This window comes from Heterodontus francisci, chromosome 9 (genome assembly GCF_036365525.1).
Source record: "Heterodontus francisci isolate sHetFra1 chromosome 9, sHetFra1.hap1, whole genome shotgun sequence".
NCBI classification, from domain to species: Eukaryota; Metazoa; Chordata; class Chondrichthyes; order Heterodontiformes; family Heterodontidae; genus Heterodontus; species Heterodontus francisci.
In genome coordinates, this window is record NC_090379.1 from 112,232,015 (window position 1) to 112,252,250 (window position 20,236).

General features: G+C 44.0%; 1 protein-coding gene across 1 annotated transcript; it reads left to right on the top strand.

Annotated features, from left to right (window-relative positions):
* The first annotated feature begins 1,726 nt into the window (after positions 1-1,726).
* On the top strand, positions 1,727-15,149 carry LOC137373399 (EEF1A lysine methyltransferase 3-like). The gene is made up of 3 exons (XM_068038216.1): positions 1,727-1,858; positions 7,629-7,740; positions 13,940-15,149. Exons 1-3 carry the CDS (start codon positions 1,727-1,729, stop codon positions 14,350-14,352), a joined length of 657 nt encoding a protein of 218 aa, XP_067894317.1. The 3' UTR covers positions 14,353-15,149.
* The last annotated feature ends 5,087 nt before the right edge of the window (positions 15,150-20,236 follow it).

Consider the following 20,236-nt stretch of genomic DNA (forward strand, 5'->3'; position numbering starts at 1 on the left):
GAGATAGGAAGAAATCAGTTCTGTGAGGCAGGAACAGGCTGAAACGCTGGGTTTATCAGGGTCATCCTGTTTGTGGATCTTGGGAAGGCTGTAGACGGGCTGTTCGGGATTAGTAGACTGTGAGGTTGGAGGCTGTGAAGCGAAGATCTCCAGAGGAGATGAGGTCAGTGACAGTTCAGGATACAATGGCTTGATGTTTGCTTGTGGGGTCATGGGCCAGGGGAAGGTAGGAGGAAGAGTCGGAGAGTTGGCTTTTGACCTCTGCAAGTTAGAGGTCAGTTCACCAGGCAACAGCAGCACCAGTTTTGTCAGCAGATTTGAGTGTGGGTTGGACCTAAGAGAATGGAGTGCAGCAAGTTCAGAGGAGACAGGTTAGAGTGAATGAGGGGAGCAGAGAAATTGAGACAGTTAATGTCACATCGGCAGTTCTCAATGAAAAGATCTAGAGAGGCTAAGAGGCCGGGGGGGGGGGGGGGGTCCAAGTGGAGGAGGAATACAGGAGACAGATAAATGAGTCCACTGTGCAGGGGGAAGCTGAATAAAAGCTTAGCGTCATGCCGATCTTGAGATTCATTGAGGTGATGGGGGTGGGGGATGCGCTGGTGTAAGGGGATGAAGCTGAGGCCTTCGCTAAGGAAAAGTCTTTCAGGGTCAGAGAGCAGAAGGTCGGAGGGTATCGTGAATATATGGTAAGGGGTGAGATTAAATGAAGGGATGGGATCAAGAATCCAGACAGGCTTCGGTAACCATGAGTTGTTGAAGCTTTCGACCCTTCACACCTGAAAGGTAGAAAAAGTTTTTTGTTAAAGCATCAGATGAGACGAAGGATGAAATGAAACTGTGAACCAGGGACAGCTTTGAGATAGAGTGAGTCAGTGCTGCTTATGAGAGAGGTTGAGGGCATGCATATGGCAATGCATGGCATTGAGTGTGGATCTAAGGATGGGCGAGACCAAAGGTTCAAGGAGTGCTGAATGTCTAGCAGATATTTGCAATTATGAGTGGATCCAAAACAATGATAGGTGGAATTTCAGTTGGAATAAGTCGGAGCCAGAGACAGTTGCTAAGGAAGGAGATGTGACTGTGAAAGTGAGTTTTGGTAGCTATCTGATCAAACACGAGATGGAAATAGAAAGCAATGAAGGTGAACAAGGTAGAAGAGACAAATGGAAATCTTGTTAGAGAGAACAGAACTTCTTCAAGGTGGGTATTCCTGGAAGAGAAGTGGCAGTGAGTTAAACACTAATATAAAAGCAAAATACTGCAGATGGTGGAAATCTGAAATTAAAACAGAAAATGCTGGAAATACTCAGCAGGTCTGGCAGCATCTGTGGAGAGAGAAACAGAGTTAATGTTTCAGGTCAATGATCTTTCAGTAGAACTTTGAAAAGTTAGAAATGTAATAGGTTGTACCCTAATTTAATACCCTGTCTTAAGATGTAGGCCACAATTCAGGTGTCTGCAAACGCACTTTATTTACTCACTTTAATAATGAGGCTCCCTTCAAAACTCTTGAATATTGTGTTAATGTGTCATTACCAAACTTGTTGGTGAGAGAAGGAGACAAATTAAATAAAGTTTATGTTGTTTCCAGATCAGACTTTCTATTGCTTCATCTACTGTAGAATAAGCGGACTGCACACACAGAGACAGTCTCACGTCTGGACTGTAGATTGGAGCAAGTCAACCAGGATCAGAGCAGTGTCGAGTGAGTTCAGAGAGGACAATGCAAGCACAGCAGGAAAAGAAGGAGGACATTTCCAAACTAGAAAGTCGCTATCAGTTTTGCGGGCACCCTTTGAAGATCACTCGGGATTTCAGCAGTAACCTTGGGATATCAGCAATAATCTGGGAAGCTGTAAGTCCAAAGTTTAATATAAATATGTTGATCTGATAGATGAAAAGCAAGTCTGTAGCCTCTGCTTTCTTCTACAAACACCCAACCTCTTCCCCACCTCCCCCCATGTTGAGGAAACTTTATTTGATGCAATGAGTTTCCATATGAACATACATAGAAAGATAGGAGCCGGTAGATCGAAAGTCTACAGTTTACCTAATTCGCTTTCTACCATCCTGGTAATCGTATGATACAATGATAATGGAGTTGTTGACTAATCAAAGTAATCAATCTCTAATAATTAGCCTACAGCAGACCCAGACATGAGGTGAGGAAAACCCCCAGTGGTGGAGAGCTTTGGGAAACATATCTGCAAAGTCACCTGTTCCTCGCACATACTACACTTACCACACCTCATGTCTCAAATTACTCAGATACCCGATCTTAGGCTAAAAAGAGAGAATTCTGGGGTATTTTTTTCCAATCTCAGAAGGGAACTACAAACAAGTTCCAGGAGTTAACAGTGACCATGAGGTGCATCACCCAACATCCTGTAAAGCTTCTGAGCAATTCTGAACCTTATTTAGGTTCTTGGACAAGACAAACCAGTTGGTAAACAGTAGATCCGTTGCAACAAATTAAGAGGATTTATAAGTAACAAAATGATACTTAACAACCAGGCAATAATTTACAAGTCACGCATGGCCTTTGCTTTCTGGAGCAGCTCAGACACAGGTCAACGTCAGTTCTGGGTCTTACTTCTTCTGTAAAGCTGTGTGCCAAAGGCTGCTGGGCATAGTTTTTCCTTTAACCCTTTCTTGGAGGTTTCCACCCTTAACTGGACTACCCTCCCCAGTTCTTTTGATTGGGCTCAGGTACGTGTGATCACTTCCTCATTGATTTTGTAAAGTGCTATCCGTTACACCGTCCCTTTGTTCTCGAAAGATAAGGGATCACGTGTTATAGGAATTAGTGATTTCCAGGAATCCTGCTTATCACAGTCACTGAGAAGAGCACAAGATTTCCAGGAATCCAAACCCTGAGGAGATCACGTGGTTTCCAGGAAAAGGTCTGCACATCTCTTGCTGTCTTACAAATGAAATTACTAAAGGTAAATAATGTTTTCAACCATGACAAAAGTGAGGTGGTAAGTTACATAATCTCAAAACTAATATTAAACTAAAAGCTAGTTCATATAACAACTAGGATGTAGAATATTATATATATATAAATATATAACAACTCAAGTGTATAAAAGACTAATGTATTATCATGCAGGCCACCACCTGCCAAGAATGAGACACATTAATTTCGTCACATGAGCATTAAATTTCAAATTCTTGCTGGGAAGAAGAGAAGGCCTGTTACAAGGAATTGCTAGGCCCCTGGCCGGAAAGACATTTTTGCATATTATCAGACAGTGAGAGTTCATCAAATTATGAACTGACCAAAAATGCTATCCTCGGGGCATATGAATTAGTACCTGAAGCATATCGCCAAAAGTTTAGAACCCTCAAGAAGCAAGCTAATCAAACTTATCTGGAGTTTGAAAGAAGTAAGCAGCTGGCTTTTGACCAGTGGCTGAGGGCTCTTAAAGTACAGCTCAGCTATGAGAATCTCAGGGAAGTAGTTCTGTTAGAGGAATTTAACCACTCTCTCCCACCCTCCATCAAGACCCATGTAGAGGAGCAGCGGGTTCAGAGAGCCTGGGAAGCGGCCGTTCTGGCTGATGAGTTTGCTTTAATTTATAAGTCGGTTTCCCGGGGAGAACCTTTCCTAATCACCCTCACAAATCCGAAAAGGACAAAGGGTTGGGGAGGTGATAGGAGCCCAAGCAGTCCTGGGAGAAAAAGGAAGGCAGGAGACACAGGGGGCCCTCTTCCAGCCAAAAAGGAAGGTGATGTGAGCAAGAGTGAGACCCAGAAGCCTGTGTACTTCCATTGTAATAAAGCAGGCCATTTAAAAGCTGACTGCTGGAAACTAAAGGGAAAACCGGTAGGGTTAATCAGGGCACACTCACTCAGTGAAGAAGGGACCCTGATGGAAAGCACAGCAGAACAAGCTGTGGCTTTAACTGGAGTAAGAGTGCAACCCAGGAAGCTTACTACAGCCAGTGCAGGCAAAGCTAATAGGATACCTGAAGGTTAACAAGGTTTTGTGTTTGAAGAGACAGTAACCCTCTACCCCTCGAGTGGGGCCAGCAAGCCCATAGTGATTCTCAGGGACACAAGGGACACTATATCCCTTTTACTGGGAAAAGGCCTGAAACAGAGAGTGCAGTGAACACCAAAATGGTGGTGAATGGTATTGGAGGGCAGTGTATGCTTGTACCTGTACACCAGGTGCACCTGGAGTGCGACCTAGTTTTGGGACCGGTGACGGTAAGGATTGCCCCTAGTTTACCTGTGGATGGGGTTGACCTGCTCCTAGGTAATGATCTGGCAGGGGTGAAGGTGGTAGCCCTCCCAGTAGTGAAAGAAAGACCGCAGGAGGTCAGAGAGACAGGTCAGTGGCAGGAGACGGGCCCCTGCACTTTCCCTGAATGTGTAGTGGATCAGGCCATCATCAAACCAGCTCCCCCAGAGGAGACAGCATTGGCACTGCAGGCAGATGACCATGAGGTCTGCCTGTCCGAGACGTTCTTTGGAAAGTTAGGAGACCCAAGGTATGAATTAAGTGGATTTTCCCAAGCTGAGGCTCAGCGAGCCGACCCAGTATTGCAAGAGTTAGCACAGGCTGCCCTGTCTGAAAGTGAAGCAGAGGGAGTCGCTGATTGCTACTATTTAAAGAATGAGGTACTGATGAGGAAATGGAGTTCTCATCACAGACCTGAGAGCAAGGGGTGGACAGTAGTTCACCAGTTAGTGGTGCCGCAGAGGTATCGGAGAGAAATATTAAGAAGGGCCGATGAGACTACACATGCCGGTATACAAAAGACCAAAGCCCACATAAGAAAGCAGTTTGACTGGCCAAAACACCACAAAGATGTGGTGGAGTACTGCAAAAGTTGCCATATGTGCCAAGTTGAGGGGAAACCCCAACCTACAGTGAAACCTGCACCCCTAAGTCCTATACTGGTGTTAGGAGGACCCTCCAGCAGAGGGCTGGTGAACTGTAAGGGACCCCTGCCGAGAACAAAAAGGGACAGGCAGGCACACGGCTGGCAAAAGTTTAGAAAGAGAAGGTGAAAAAAGTGATCAAGACGACAGGTTAAAGAAAGTCCGGGAGGAATCCCAGATGAAAACCCCTACTGCCCGGTCAGCCAACCCACATGATAAGTTAGACTCCACATCCTCCTATGTAAATTCAGACACTAGAAGCACCCCACCAGAGTTGCTAACAGCATTTACAGGAACCTGCAGAGGCAAAGGAAGACCTCTAGGGGGCAGAGAAACCATGAGGGTGATGCCTCACCTAGTTGAAGTACCACATGGGAAATATAGTTGAGTCTGCACCAATACCTGCAGGCAGGAGTCTCCCAGAGAACAAAGGGGAAAGAGAGTTCAGGATAGACTTGTCCACTACTAACACTCCTGAAAAAAAATTACCTCAGCAGGAACAAAGACCCCAGGCAGTCATGGCAATGGGCAAACTGAAGAAAAACTGCCCCAAAGAACCACATGTATACTGGGATGCCAAAAAGGGGACAATTAAAGCAGCACTGGCACCAAGAAAAGACAGTTTTAGTAAGTTTTAGGATTCATGAATGAATGGAAATGAATGAGCGAAATGCATGATTTTCTGTATCTTATTTTTCTCTCAACCCTTTTAATGAAATGCTCCTTTTTTCAAATTGCATTTCATTCCCCTGGATGTGGAGGAGTCATGTAGGCTCCCAGCTGCCAAGAATGAGGCACATTAATTTCACCACGTGGACATTAAATTTCAAATTCTTGCTGGGAAGAAGAGAAGGCCTGTTACAAGGAATTGCCAGGCCCCTGGCCAGAAAGACATTTTTGCATATTAGCAGACAGTGTTGGAACAAAGGCGCTATCCCCTGCTCCCAATTGCCAGAACAGACCTGGTTAAACCAGTCGGTCACGTGACCACCACCGCTGGCCAACTTGGGGAGTTTTAAATTGTAGAGACAGTGTTGGAACTGGCTGAAAACTCTTTGCTCCTGGACTGGAAAAGACCACCTCTCCTCCTGTCTGCTCCCTTCTCTTTCTCACGGAACTGAAACCCACTGAAGCCACATGAACCCCAAGAGAGAAAAGTCTCCGACAGTGAACAAGGTTTAAGAAGAATACTGGGCCCGAACAAAAAGCAAGCTCAACCTACAAAAGGACTCCACAGTGAGCTTGAAGAACTGTAACAAACTCTTCAGATATTGCCTCAAACCTTTCCACTTTATTTTTCTTCTGCTCTTTTCAGTCTCTATTTGCATGTGCGTATCGCATATGCATGCTAGCATGGGCATGTCGTGTATTCGTAGGCGTCAACCGAATTAGAGTTTACGTTTAACAGTATAAAAAAATGATGTATAAAATATGGCAGCAAGATTTCAAAATACACTTCAATGATACATGTGCATGGATAAATTAATCGGAACATAGTTCATATTCTTACAATCCCACCAACTATTTGTAAGCAGTGATATCAGTCTCGTCCAGCTCCCTTTTAAACGTTTGTTGAAAATACAGACTCACTGCACTGAGTGAAGGTAGACTGGGGACAGCTCTCCTTCACCAACCTCCCTTCATGTGCTTGAGTCAATATCACACCTTCCTAGGCACCATGTACAAGCTAATAGCCTCCTGGGCGCCATGTGTTGGGTTTGAAGCTTCCTGGGCACCGTGGATTGGGTTTCTATCCTCCTAGGCACCATGTATTAAGTTTGAAGCCTCCTGGGCACCATCTATTGGGTTTGTACCCCGCCTCCTGGACTGGATTAGCATCCTCCCTGGCACCACCTATTGTGTTTCATGGCACATATACAAGATGTATACCCTCCCTGCCACCATGTCCTTGTTTTGTACCCTTAACATCATGAACTGGATTAACACCCTCTTTGGATTAATTTGCAGTGTTCATACCATCCTTGGCATCATATGCTAGATTTATATCCTACTGGGCACCATATACTCTGTTTGCTGCCTCCCTGGCACCATATACTGGGTTCTTACTCTCCTTGGCACCATTGGAAAAAGAAATTGGTTGTAAAGAGCTTTGGGGCATCCTGAGTTTGTGAACGGCACTGTATAAATTTAGCTTTCTTTTCCTGGGGTTATACCTTCTTTAACACCATGCACTAGATTTCTACAGTCCCTGACACCATGTTATGGGTTTGCACGCTTCCCGATACCATGTATTGCGTTTGCACTCTCCTTGCGCCATGTACTGGATGTAGCCTCCCTGGCACCACATTCTGGACTTGTACCATTCCTGGAATAACACAATGACTTTGTACCCTTTATGGCACAATGTGCTAGTCTTGTAACCTTCATGGCATCATGTGGGACTATACCCTCCTTACACCAGGTACTGTGTTTGCATCCTCCCTAAATCCATGTCCTGGTTTAAACCCTCTTAGATCCACGTGCTGGGTTTGTACCCTCTCTGGATCTATGTTCTGGGTTTATACCCTCCTTGGCATCATGTGCTATATGTATGCCTTCCTTGGCACCATGTACTGGATTTGTACTGTCCTTGGATCCATGTGCTGTATTTGTATCCTTCTCGGCGCCATGTACTGGTTTATACCCACCCTGGCAACATATGCTAGGTTTGTACCCTTTTGTGAAAAGTTGTAGGTGAACTAATTCTAATGTTAATGCAACATGTTTTTCAGGGCCTTGTTCTGTGCCGGTACTTTGAGCAAGAAAAGATCAGTTTTTCTGGGAAGAAGGTGATTGAATTGGGATCGGGCACTGGGATTGTGGGGATTCTTGCCATCCTGCTAGGTGAGTTAAAGACTCCAAGCTACTTTATAGGTGTGAGGGAGAGCAACGGACTATAATGGAGCAGGATGGGTCAGGTAGAGAAAAGGACCACGTAGCATTACATAATAGTTACAGCACAGTAACAGGCCATTCGGATCAACAAGTTCTTGCCAGTGTTTATGCTCCACACAAGCCTCTTCCCACCCTTCTTCCTCTAACCCCATCTATCCTTTTCTCCCTCATGTTTGCCGAGCTTCCGCTGAAATTAACTTTGTTAGTCAACTCAACTACTCCTGTGGTAGCAAGTTCCACGTTCTAACTATTGACTGGGTTAAAGAAATTTCTCCTGAATTCCCTATTGGATTTAACAGTGACTATGTTGTATTTATGGCCCTTAGTCTAGATTCCCACACAAGTAGAAACATCTTCTCTATGTCTACCTTATCAAACTCTTTCATAATTTTAAAGCCCTCCATCAAGTCACCCCCTTAGTCTTCTCTTTTCAGCCTGTTCAATCTTTCCTGATAGGTATAACCTCTCAGTTCTGGTATCATCCTTGTGAATCTTTTTTGCACTCTACATCCTTTTTATAATGAGACCAGAACTGTTCAGTGTAATCCAAGTGTGGTCCAACCAAGGTTCTAAACAGGTTTAATGTAACTTCTCTGCTTTTCAATTCTATCCTGCTAAAAATGATCCCCAGTGCATTGTTTGCTTTTTTTAACGCCCTTATTAACTTGTGTCACTATTTTAGTGATTTGTGCATCTGTACTAAAGGTCAGCTCAGGTCTGCAAATTAAACCCGACCCGAGCCCAACAGAACCACATCCGACCCGAGCCGGACCCAGCCTGAGTCCTTCCATTTTTTCCCGTGCCCGACCCGACCTGACCCATCAGTTAATAAAATTAGAAATCCATCATACAATAATCTTATATAATAAAAAAAATTGTAGAGTTGCATTGTACCAAGGACACATCCACATAAAATTAAATCTGGTACAATACATTCGCATCACTGGTGAAATAAAAAGACAATACAGTACCTTAAAGTGGACAGAGCTGGTACTTTACCTTCCGTTTTTCACTTTGTTGCTTATCTGCACAAACTTACAATAACTGTAACAAAACCACATTTCAAGTCCAAAAATTAAATTAAAAGTGGAGCCACTTACCTGAGGTTGTGATGGAGCATGACCAATCTGGCCCGACCCGAGCCCGAATGCTGGGTCCGGAAGTGCGACCCGACCCGACCCGAACCCGACAGGGTCCCGTCGGGTTCGGGTCGGGTAGCCGGCCTTTAATCTGTACCCCCAGATCCCTATGCTCCCCTACCTCATTTAAAATCTTATTTTCCAGGGAATATGTGGCCTCCTTATTCATCCTACCAAAATGTACCCCCTCACACATATCTATAATGAAGTGCATCTGCCAATTACATACCCATTATGCAAGTTTGTAAATATCTTCCTGTATTTTGTCCTTTTCTGTATTAACTACGCCTCTCAGTTTGAGGTTGTCCTCAAATTTGGCAGATGGAATACAATGTGGAGAAATGTAAGGTTACCCAATTTGGTAGGAAAAACAGAAATACAAAGTATTTCTCAAATGGTGAGAAGTCTTGAATTTCAAAGGGACTTGGGTGTCCTTGTTCATGAGTCACTGAAAACTAACATGCAGGTACAGCAAGCAATTAAGAAGGCAAATGGTATGTTGGCCTTTATTACAAGAGAATTTGAGTATAGGAGTAATGTTGTCTTACAATTATATAGAGCCTTGGTGAGACCACACCTGGAGTATGCAGTTTTGGTCTCCTTACCTAAGGAAAGATAGACGGAGTGCAATGAAGGTTCCCCAAATTAATTCCTGGGATGGAGGGATTGTCCTGTAAAGAAAGATTAAATAGACTGGGCCTTTATTCTCTGGATGTTTAGAAGAATGAGAGGTGATCTCATTCAAACATACAAAATCCTTACAGGGCTCATCAGAGTTGATGCAGAAAGGATGTTTCCCCTGGCTGTGAGCCTAGAACCAGGGGTCAAAGTCTCAGAATAAGGAGAAGGTCTTTAAGACTGAGATGAGGAGGAATTTCTTCACTCAGAGGGTGGTGAATCTTTGGAATTCTCTGCCCCAGAGGGCTGTGGAGGCTCAGTCATTGAGTATGTTCAAGACTGAGATCGATAGATTTCTACATATTAAAAACATCAAGGGATACCTGGATTGTGCAGGAAAATGATGTTGAAGTAGATCGGCCATGATCTCATTGAATGCCGGAGCAGGCTCGAAGGGCTGAATGGCCTACTCCTGCTCCTATTTTGTATGTTCTTATTTCTGCACCCCTTTCTATCTTAAATGTCTTTATATCTTTTTGATCACTTCTTCTAATGTCATGTCCACCATGTTAATCTCCCTGGTAAGTACTATTCATTGGGGTGAATAAATTCCCAGTTATATAAATGACTGTTTCAGTCTTTGTTTTTCTCTTGAGGTGCTTTCCAATGACAGTTCTTGGCTTCTGTTTTGATCTTGTTAGCATAAGCACTCACTGTTTCAAAGATATCCTTCCAAAACATTGTACCCTGCCCTCAGGTAATAAAAATAATTCCTCAAAAAAGCTACACCTTATCAGACACCTACCATTATGAACCAAATCCGAACACTGAGAGCATGAGATCTCAATTGTGCCACTACTGACCTGAAAAAACTCCAGTAAATGTAAAAGTAAAGCATTTGAACATATTTCTCCTTTAGCTGCTGAACAGAGGACTAGATCCATGTTAGAAATGGGTTAGCTACTTTCAATGTGATATTTCCATATCATCTTGAATGCTGATCCAACACTGAACTGGGAAGCTGTAGCTTTTAATAATATTTTTGAGTCTTTGTTAACTCCAGTCATGTGCCCAGCACCTAACTAGTGGTCAAATTAGATACCATGAAATAGTAAGCATGCCTGTAGAATAAAAGCCAAGGGTTGTTGTTATACCAATGTTCCACCATTAGATGTTACTAGCACTTAGATTTCTTTAACAAAGAATGCAAAGACTCTGTGCGACAACTTTGTCACCGGTCCCCGGGTGTAAAATGGGCTGCCAACCACAGTATCACCCAATTTACATTATTGCACAAAGTCAAGACTACTCTTTTTTCCAAAACCATCTTCCTATTTTTGTATTTTTTTAAACTGAATTCAATTTGGCAAGTAAAATTCCAAGATGTTTTATAAATAAAGAAAGAGCTAGAGGATAACAAAAAAAAGGCTAGGGCCAATCAGAGAACAAGAAAGGTAACTTATGGGTGGAGGCATAGACACGGGCGTGGTTCTTGATGAATACTTTGCGCCTGTTTTTACAAAATAGGAGGACAAAGCAGACACTGTAGTTAAGGATGAGGAGTGTGAAATATTGGATGGGATAAACATAGTGAGAGAGGAAATCTTAAAGTGTTGACAGCAGATAAGTCACCAGGCTCAGGTGAAATGAATCCCAGGCTGCTAAGAGCAGCAAGGGAAGAAATTGTGCAGGTTTTGACCATCATTTTCCAAGCCTCTCTGGCTGCAGGAGTGATGCCGGAGGACTGGAGGGAGGACTGATAATGTAGTACTGTTATTTAAAAAGCAAGGGATAGATGGAGTAATTACAAGCCAGTCAGCTTAACCTCAGTGGTGGGCGAATTATTGGAAATCGTTCTGAGAGAGTATAGATTATCATTTCGAAATGCCTGTATTAATCAAGGTCAGTCAGCATGGATTTGTTAAGGAAAAGTCTGACAACCTTAACTCAACTTTTTGAGAAGGTAACAAGAAAGTAACAAGAAGGGTCATTGAGGGTAGCATGTTTGATGTAAATACATGGATTTTAACAAGGCTTTTGACAAGGTTCCACATGGCAGAATGTTCAAGTAAATTAAAAGCTCATGGGATCCAAGGGAAAGTGGCATATTGGATCCAAAATTGGCTAGGCTGCAGGAAGCAAAGTGTAATGGTCAATGGGTGTTTTTGTGACTAGAAGGTTGTTTCCAGTGGGGTTTCACGGAGATCTGTACTGGGACCCTTGCTGTTCATGTTATGTATCAGTGATTTAGACTTAAATGCAGGGGGTGTGATTATGAAGTTTTCAGATGATATGAAAATTGGCTGTGTGGTTGATGATGAGAAAGAAAGCTGGTGACTGCAGGAAGATATCAGTGGACTGGTCAGGTGGGCAGAAGTGCGTCAATGGAATTTAATCTAGAGAAGTTTGAGATAAGCATTTGGTGAGGACAAACAAGGCAAGGGAATTCACAATAAATGGTAGGATACTGAGAAGTGTAGAGGAACAGAGGTACCTTGGATTGGAGGGGAGTTGAGGAGTAATGTTTTTCACCCAGATGGTGGTGGGGTCTGGTACTCACTGCCTGAAAGGGTGGCAGAGGCAGAACATCTCATCGCATTTTAAAAAAATACTTGGATATGCATTTGAAGTGCCGTAGCCGATAGGGCTATGGACCAAGAGCTGGAAAGCGGGATTAGGCTGGAGAGCCCTTTTTCGGCTGGCACAGACATGGTGGACTGAATGGCCTTCTGTGTTGTAAATGTTCTATGTGATGTTTCTATATTATTGAGGAGGATTTTGCGGGGTTGACTGAGCTATGTGTGCCTTTTTGGTGTCCTGATTCGACACCTAATTCACAGCCAAGTTAACTGCCCAGTTTTAGCCTTGTTTTCCTTTCTAGGGTTTTGATATAACTGTGGGACTTGCTGGGCCACTGGAGTCACATATAGATCAGACTGGGTAAGGACGGTAGATTTCCTTCCCTAAATGACATTATTGAAGTAGATGGGTTCTGACAATCTGACAGCTCCTTGACTTTGTGCCATACCTAAAAAGGGATGATAGTGACCAAGAGCTGGAAATAAAAACTGAGAGAAGTGAAATCGACTGCTAATTCACACTATTGCATAAAGTCAATATCCACACCTTTTAAACTGAATTCAAATTCTCAAGCTGCCATAAGAATTGAACTCACATCCTCTGGAGTTCCTGGATTTTTAGTCTAAATCTCTAGATTAACAATCTAGTGATGTAGCCACGATGCTAATGTGATAGGTGAGTAGTACTTGGTGTGGAATAGGATATAGGTAACAGAGTTTTGGATGAGCGGAAGGTAAAAGGGGGAATGCTGGCCAGAAGAGCATTGGACAAGTGTAGTGTGGAGGTGACAAGGGTGTGGATGAGGGTTTCAGTAGCTGAGGGCTGAGACAGGGGTGGAGACAGACAATGTTACTAATTTCAATATGTAGCTGGTTACATTTCTAGTCCAATTTAATTTGAGGTAATATTGTGAGTTCATCCTATCTATGTGATCTAGCACTTTGTATCCCTAAACAAGGTTGTTCTTTAACCTGTCTCTCTGTGCACAACAGGGCTTAACCTTTATTCATAGCTCATCTCCAGTACACTTGGGATCATTCCTGTTTCTGTTCTCTGTAACCTCTCCAATGCATGTCTGTCCCTTCTGAAGTGTGTTGAGCAGAACTGAATACGATATTGATGACGGAAAGAAACCACATCTTGCACAGATTCGACGTCAATTCCTTTTATACACAATATTCCTATGTAATAAAATCCAGGATCCCATTTGCCTTTTACCTCAGCACTCCCAATGTCAGAGATCTATATATCTGCCCTCCTCAATCTTTGTCCCCACTCTGTTAAGGATACTACTGATTTGATCTTTATTGGAAAGTATACTTCACAATTCTTTGCACCGAACTGTAACTGCTTCTTTTATGCCCTCTCCCCCTTGCCTACATCTACCAGTGATCACCCACATTCTCCTCAGTTTCCTGTGCCCCCTCATTTATCAGCAGCAAACCTCCAACATCGTTCCTATTTGTGTCCAAACCATAAATAAATGATAAGTGGAAAACAATGCAATTCCCAGCACAGATCCACAACGCACATTACTCCCCGCATCCCGCCATAACCAAGATCCGAGGCTAACCATTTGGCAAGCCTTTAATATTTCATGATTCCACCACTGTTATGTCTTAAAGATCTAACTTGCTGCCTCCCCACTGTTTCGGTTGTCTTTCAGTCCTGCGAAAGTTCAGCACTTTACTTTTGCTGTGTTAATCTGCTCTGCCCCGGAATCCCTTATGCCCACATTTCCCATTTTCAGATTCCAGCCAAAGGGAAGCGATGTGGAGACGCTTTATTACTATTTAAAATTCTGTTGACAGGTGGAGATGTCACCTTGACAGACCAACCGATCGTTCTGAATCAAATACAGTTCAACATCACCAACAACATCCCCGCTTCCATTCAGCAGCGCTCAACAATCTCTGCTCTCTGTTGGGGTGAGAACCAGGATCAGTTTCCGACAGACTACGACTTCATCTTGGGTTCGGATATTGTCTACAGTACCCGTGACTTCCCCGCTCTGATAAAGACCCTGCAGCATCTCAGCAACCAACACACTGTCATTTACATCTGTTCCAAGATGCGTGAGAGCATGGGAGCCATTGATTTCCACGAGAAGCTCCTCCCGCAGCATTTTAACTCGGAAGTTGTTCACAGAACTGCAAATAAAGAAATCAATGTGTACAAGGTGACCAAAAAAGACGCCAATGCCGTGGATAAGCCGCTGATGTAGCGCTGTTTAAACTGGGAGGGCAGGGGGGAGGAGTCTCACTGCCAGTGACCCTTTCACAAAGCAGTTTGAGGAAATATCTTCTCCCTGTGGAGTATTTTCTGCGCCCGCCGCTGTATTCACGGTGGCGAACGCGGGTTCAAGTGTAGCCCATCAAGCTCCTGTGTATCTCTAGTCTTTTGATTCAACAGTTAGAACTTAACTAGTGTCGTGAGACGATTGAATATCTAGGAAGTCACATAAGAACCACCTCCCCCCGCCTCCCTGGTTGAACAGGGTGAAACAGGACTAGGATTTAAATTCTTGGAGACATGTCACTCACGAAATCTTCACTGAGTAATTCCTGTGCACTTCTCTGAGTGGACTTGTCGGTGTCTTAAGGTTTTTAACTGCATTCTGGACTCCTTGCAATATATATGTTCAACTTTCAGCCCACGGCTAGAAACCAGTGGGAGTAACATCTTCACTGTATGCTATGCTGCTGATGACAAGAATCTCCTCAATCCATCAGGTTAATGTCACCTTGTCAAAGAGATGCTGTAGCTTCAGACTAACACCATCCCAGCTAGAGATTTAACAACTGGCAGCATTAATTACTTGCAGCTCCGAACATCACAAAACTAAAATTTACCAATCATGCAAATTAGGCTGTGCTCCACTTTAAATTGCACCCAGCAGAAGCTGCGCTGTTACAACAGCTGAGATTTGTTTGTGCTAAATGGAGTTGAGCTGCTGTGTCACTCTAATATTTGGTTAAACCTGCTAACCACTTTCAATACCGCAAACTAATGAAATAAAAAAGGTGTTCCATTACATCGAAGTGTGTGCGCACTTTTCTTTGATGTGAGCTCAGGATTGTATGGCAGAGTGTTCAATGGTGAATTTTATTCAAAATGAGAGCCCAGCCAAATTGTAGAATGGATAGTACTACTGAGAGGAATGCACACACCGTCACTCCGCACTCAGTCTCAGTCACACCGATATGCCGCACACGGTCAATCCGCACACAATCCCCGTCACGCCATCGCTCAGTAATTGCTTGGTTTTTTTTGTTAAATTTACCCATTCTTGGGTTGTGGACGTCGCTGGAACGGCCAAAATATATTGCCCATCTCTAGTTTCCCTTGAGAAGGTGGTGGAGAACCCCCTGCTTGAACTGCTGCAGTCCGTGTAAAAGTACTCCCACAGTGCTGTTAGGTAGGGATTGCCAGGATTTTGACCCAGGGACGATGAAGGAAAAGCGATATAGTTCCACGTCAAGATGTTGTCTGACTTGATAGGGAACTTATAGCTGGAGGCTCCTTGGCAAACTATTGCAGTGCATCTTGTACATGGCACACACTGCAGTCATGGATGTTTAAGGTGGTGATATTTGTGCCAATCAAGCAGACCGGTTTGTTCTTGATAGCATCAATTTTCTTCAGTGTTGTTGGAGCTGCACTCATCCATTACACTCCTGACTTGTGCCATGTAGGTGGTGGACAGGCTTTGGGAGTCAGGAGATGAGTCAGTTGCCACGGACTACCCAGCTTCTGATCTGCTCTTGTAGCTACAGTATTTATGTGGCTGGTCTGGTTAGGTTTCTGGTCAATAGTGACCCTCCACTAGCAACCCCCCACAGCTCCTCCCCAGGACGTTGATGATGGGGGAAATTCGACAATGGTAATGCTGTTGAAATTCAAGAGATGGTTACTCTTTTGTTGGAGATGATCATTGCCTGGCACTAACATGGCACAAATGTTACTTGCCATTTATTAGCCCAAGCCTGAGTGTTGCCCAGGGCTTGTTACATGTGGGCACAGACTGTTTCACTATCTGAGGAATTGCGAATGGAACGGAACGGAATTGTTATCCAGAGCAATTTGGAGTCTTGTACACAAATCACAGTGAGTTAAGACACAGGTACGGCAAGCAATGATAGATTAGCCTTTATTGCAAGGGGCTTGGAGTATTAGAGAGAGAAAGTTTTGCAGCAATTGTATAAGGCTTTTGATAAGACCACACCCGGAATACTCTGTACAGTTTTAGTCCCCTTACTTAAGAAAGAATATATTTGCCTTCAAGGGATGCTAGTTTCATGAGATTGATTCCTGGGATGAGAGGGTTGTCCTATGAGGAGAAATTGAGTAGAATGGGCCTATACTCTATGGAGTGTAGAAGAAAGAGGTAATCCCATTGAAATTCTTAGAGGGTGTGACAGGATAGGTGCTGAGAGGTTGTTTCCCCGGATGGAAAGTCTCGAACTCGACCTCACAGCCTCAGGATAAGGGGTTGGTTATTTAAGACTCAGATGAGGAGAAACTTCTTCAGGCAGAGCGTTGTGAATCTTTGGAATTTCCTGACCCAGAGAGCTGTGGATGCAATCAATGGATATATTCATGACCAAGATCAATAGATTTTTGGCACTATGAGAATCAAGAGATGGGGGGAAAGTGGAGCTGATGTAGAAGATCAAGGCATGATTTTATTGAATGGTGGAGCAGGATCGAGCTGTTGCATGGTCGACTCCTGCTCCTATTTCTAATGTACTTTATGTTTTTATAACATTCTGCAATCAGCGAACATCCCCACTTTTGACCTAAGGATGGAGGAAAGGTCACTGATGAAGCAGCTGTAGCTGGTTGGCTCCAACACCCCTGCCCCTGTCCCGAGGTACTCCTGCAGTAATGTCCTGGGGCTGAGATGATTGGCCTCAAACAACCCACATCTTCCTTTGTGCCATGTGTGACTCCAACCAGTGGAACATTTTCCTGTGCAATGTGTGACTCCAACCAGTGGAACATTTTCCTGTGCTATGTGTGACTCCAACCAGTGGAACATTTTCCTGTGCAATGTGTGACTCCAACCAGTGGAACATTTTCCTGTGCTATGTGTGACTCCAACCAGTGGAACATTTTCCTGTGCTATGTGTGACTCCAACCAGTGGAACATTTTCTCCTTGATCCTCATTAACTTCAGTTTTGCTTGGGCTCCTTGATGTCATACTCAGTCAAATGTTGCCTTGATGTCAAGGGCAGTCACTCTCACCTCACCTCTGGAATCTAGCTGTTTTGTCCGTGTATGGACTAAGGCTGTAATGAGGTCCGGAGCCGAGTGAACCCAAACTGAGCATTGATGAGCAGGTTACTGCTGAATAAGTGGTACCATCAATGACACCTTCCTTCACTTTGCTGATGATTGAGAAGATTGATGGGGTGGTAATTGGCCAGATTGGTGGTGTTATTTGCAATCATGCTGGGCTCCATCATCATTAGGGATGCTGATGTTCATGCAGCATCTTCCTCCTCACTTAGTTCTTTAGTTGTCCAGCACCGTTCATGACTGTGGCAAGACTGCAGAGCTTTGACTTGATCAGATGGTTACGAGATTGCTGGTAACTGTCTATAGCAAGCTGCTTCCGCTGTTTAGCATGCATATGGTCCTGTGTTGTAGCTTCACCAGATTGATACCTTAATTTCAAATACACCTGGCATAGTCTTCTACACTTCTCATTGAACCAGGACTGGTTACCTGGCTTGATGGTAATGGTAAACTGAGGGCTATGCCATGTCACAAGATTACAGACTGATGGAATATAAATCCTTCTGCTGCTGATTGGCCCAAAGTGCCTCATGGATGCCCAAATTTGAGCTGCTAGATCTGAATCTCTCATTTAGAATGGTGGCAGTTCCACACTGGCGGGCAGCCATAAAGACGGGGTTAAAGTGTGGCGAGTCGAAGAGACTTAGTAGTTGGCAGGAAAAAAGACAGAGGCGCAAGGGGAGAGCCAACTGTGTAACAGCCCCGACAAACAAATTTCTCTGCAGCACCTGTGGAAGAGCCTGTCACTCTACAATTGGCCTTTATAGCCACTCCAGGTGCTGCTTCACAAACCACTGACCACCTCCAGGCGCTTATCCATTGTCTCTCGAGATAAGGAGGCCAAAGAAAGTTCCACACAACACAATGAAAGGTATCCTCACTGTGAAGACAGGATATGGTCTTCACAAGGACTGTACGATGGGCATCCCTACCAATGTTGTAACTGACAGATGCATTCAAGACAGATAGATTGGTGAGGCTGAGAAATAGATTTTTCCCTCATGTGCTCTCTCACTATGTGCAAGACCAGTCTGGCACTGATGTCCTTCAGTACTCAGGCAGCTTGGTCAGTGGTGGTAATACTGAGCCATTCTTGGTGATGGGCATTGAAATCCCCCCACCTAGAGTACACTTTGCCCTCGTCACCCTCAGTGCTTCTTCCAAGTGGTGTTCAACACGGAAGAATGCTGATACATGAGCTAAGGGGTGCGGTAGATGGTAATCAGCAGGAGGTTTCCTTACCCACGTTTGACCTGAAACCATGAGATTTCATGAGGTCCAGAGTTACTGTTGAGTACTCTCCCTGGGCTGCTCCCACCCGACTGTACACCACTGTGCTGCCACCTCTGGTGGATCAGATGGATGATGGAGGATTTTGGCTCTCCCACTTTGACACTTGTCACCAGATGGTTATGAGGAGGATTTTACAGGGGCTGAGCTTGGTCCACCTTCATGGTGTCTGAATCTGATGCCTGGGTTGAAGCTGAATGAGCCGTCCAATTTTATTCTTATTCTTTGTAGCAGTTTAATACAACTAAGTGCCTTCCTAGGGTACTTCAGAGGGCAATTGAAAGTCAACCACGTTGGTGTGTCTGGAGTCAAAATATACGCCAGACCAGGTGTGGATGGCAGATTTCCTCCCTTAAAGGAAGGTTGGGTTTTATGAGAATCCAACATTTTCATGGGTCACTTTAAATTACACCAGTTTTTTATTTCTAGGTTTTAGTTGTTTTTTTTTAAAACTGCATTCAAATTCACAAATTGCCAAGGTTAGATTTATTAGGCCAGGCCTTAGAATTACCAGTTCAGTCACAGACATGACCATGACCATATCTTGACAATGCAATGTTTGTGAAATGGGTGATCGTGCATCACCAGTCTGCAATAGATTCTCCTGATTTTTTTAATTTCAATTGACGTCAATGGAAATGTGTGCTGGTGTGACTAGAACACAGCTGAGGGCACTTGATACAGCTAAAGGTTTGAGTCCAGACAACATCCCGGTTGTAGTGCAGTAGACCTGTTTTCCAGAATTAACTTCTAGGCAAGCTGTTCCAGTACACCTACAACAGTGGCATCTACCCAAAGATATGGAAAATTACTTACCAAAGGCAGGGCAAATCCTACCTAGCCAATTACTGTTCTAATCAGCCAACTGTCAGTCATCAGCAGTGATGGAAGGTATCGTAGACAGCACTATCAAGCAGCACTTACTCAACATTAACCTGCTCACTGATCCTCAGTTTGTGTTCCACCAGGATCACTCAGCTCCAGATCTCATTACAGCCTTGGTCCAAAAATAGGGACAAAACAGCTGAAGTCGACCGAGTATGGCATCAAAGAGCCTTAGCAAAACTGAAGTCAATGGAGATCCGGTGGAAAACTCTTCACACATTGGAGTCACTCCTATCACAAAGGAAGATGGCTGTGGATGTTGGAAGCCAATCATCTCAGTCCCAGGATACCACTACAGGAGTTCCTCAGGGTAGTATCCTAGACCCAACCATCTTCAGCTGCTTCATCAATGACCTTCTCTCCATTATAAGATCAGAAGTGGGAATGTTCGCTGATGATTGCAACATTCAGTTCCATTCACAACTTCTCAGATAGCAAAGCAGTCTGTGCCTGCCTGCAGCAAGATCTGGGCAACATTCATGCTTGGGCTGATAAGTAGCAAGTTACATTCGTGTCACACAGAAGAGATTTGACCGAGATATTCAAAATCATGAGGGGTCTGGACAGAGTAGATAGAGAGAAACTGTTCCCACTTGTGAAAGGATCAAGAACAAGAGGGCACAGATTTAAA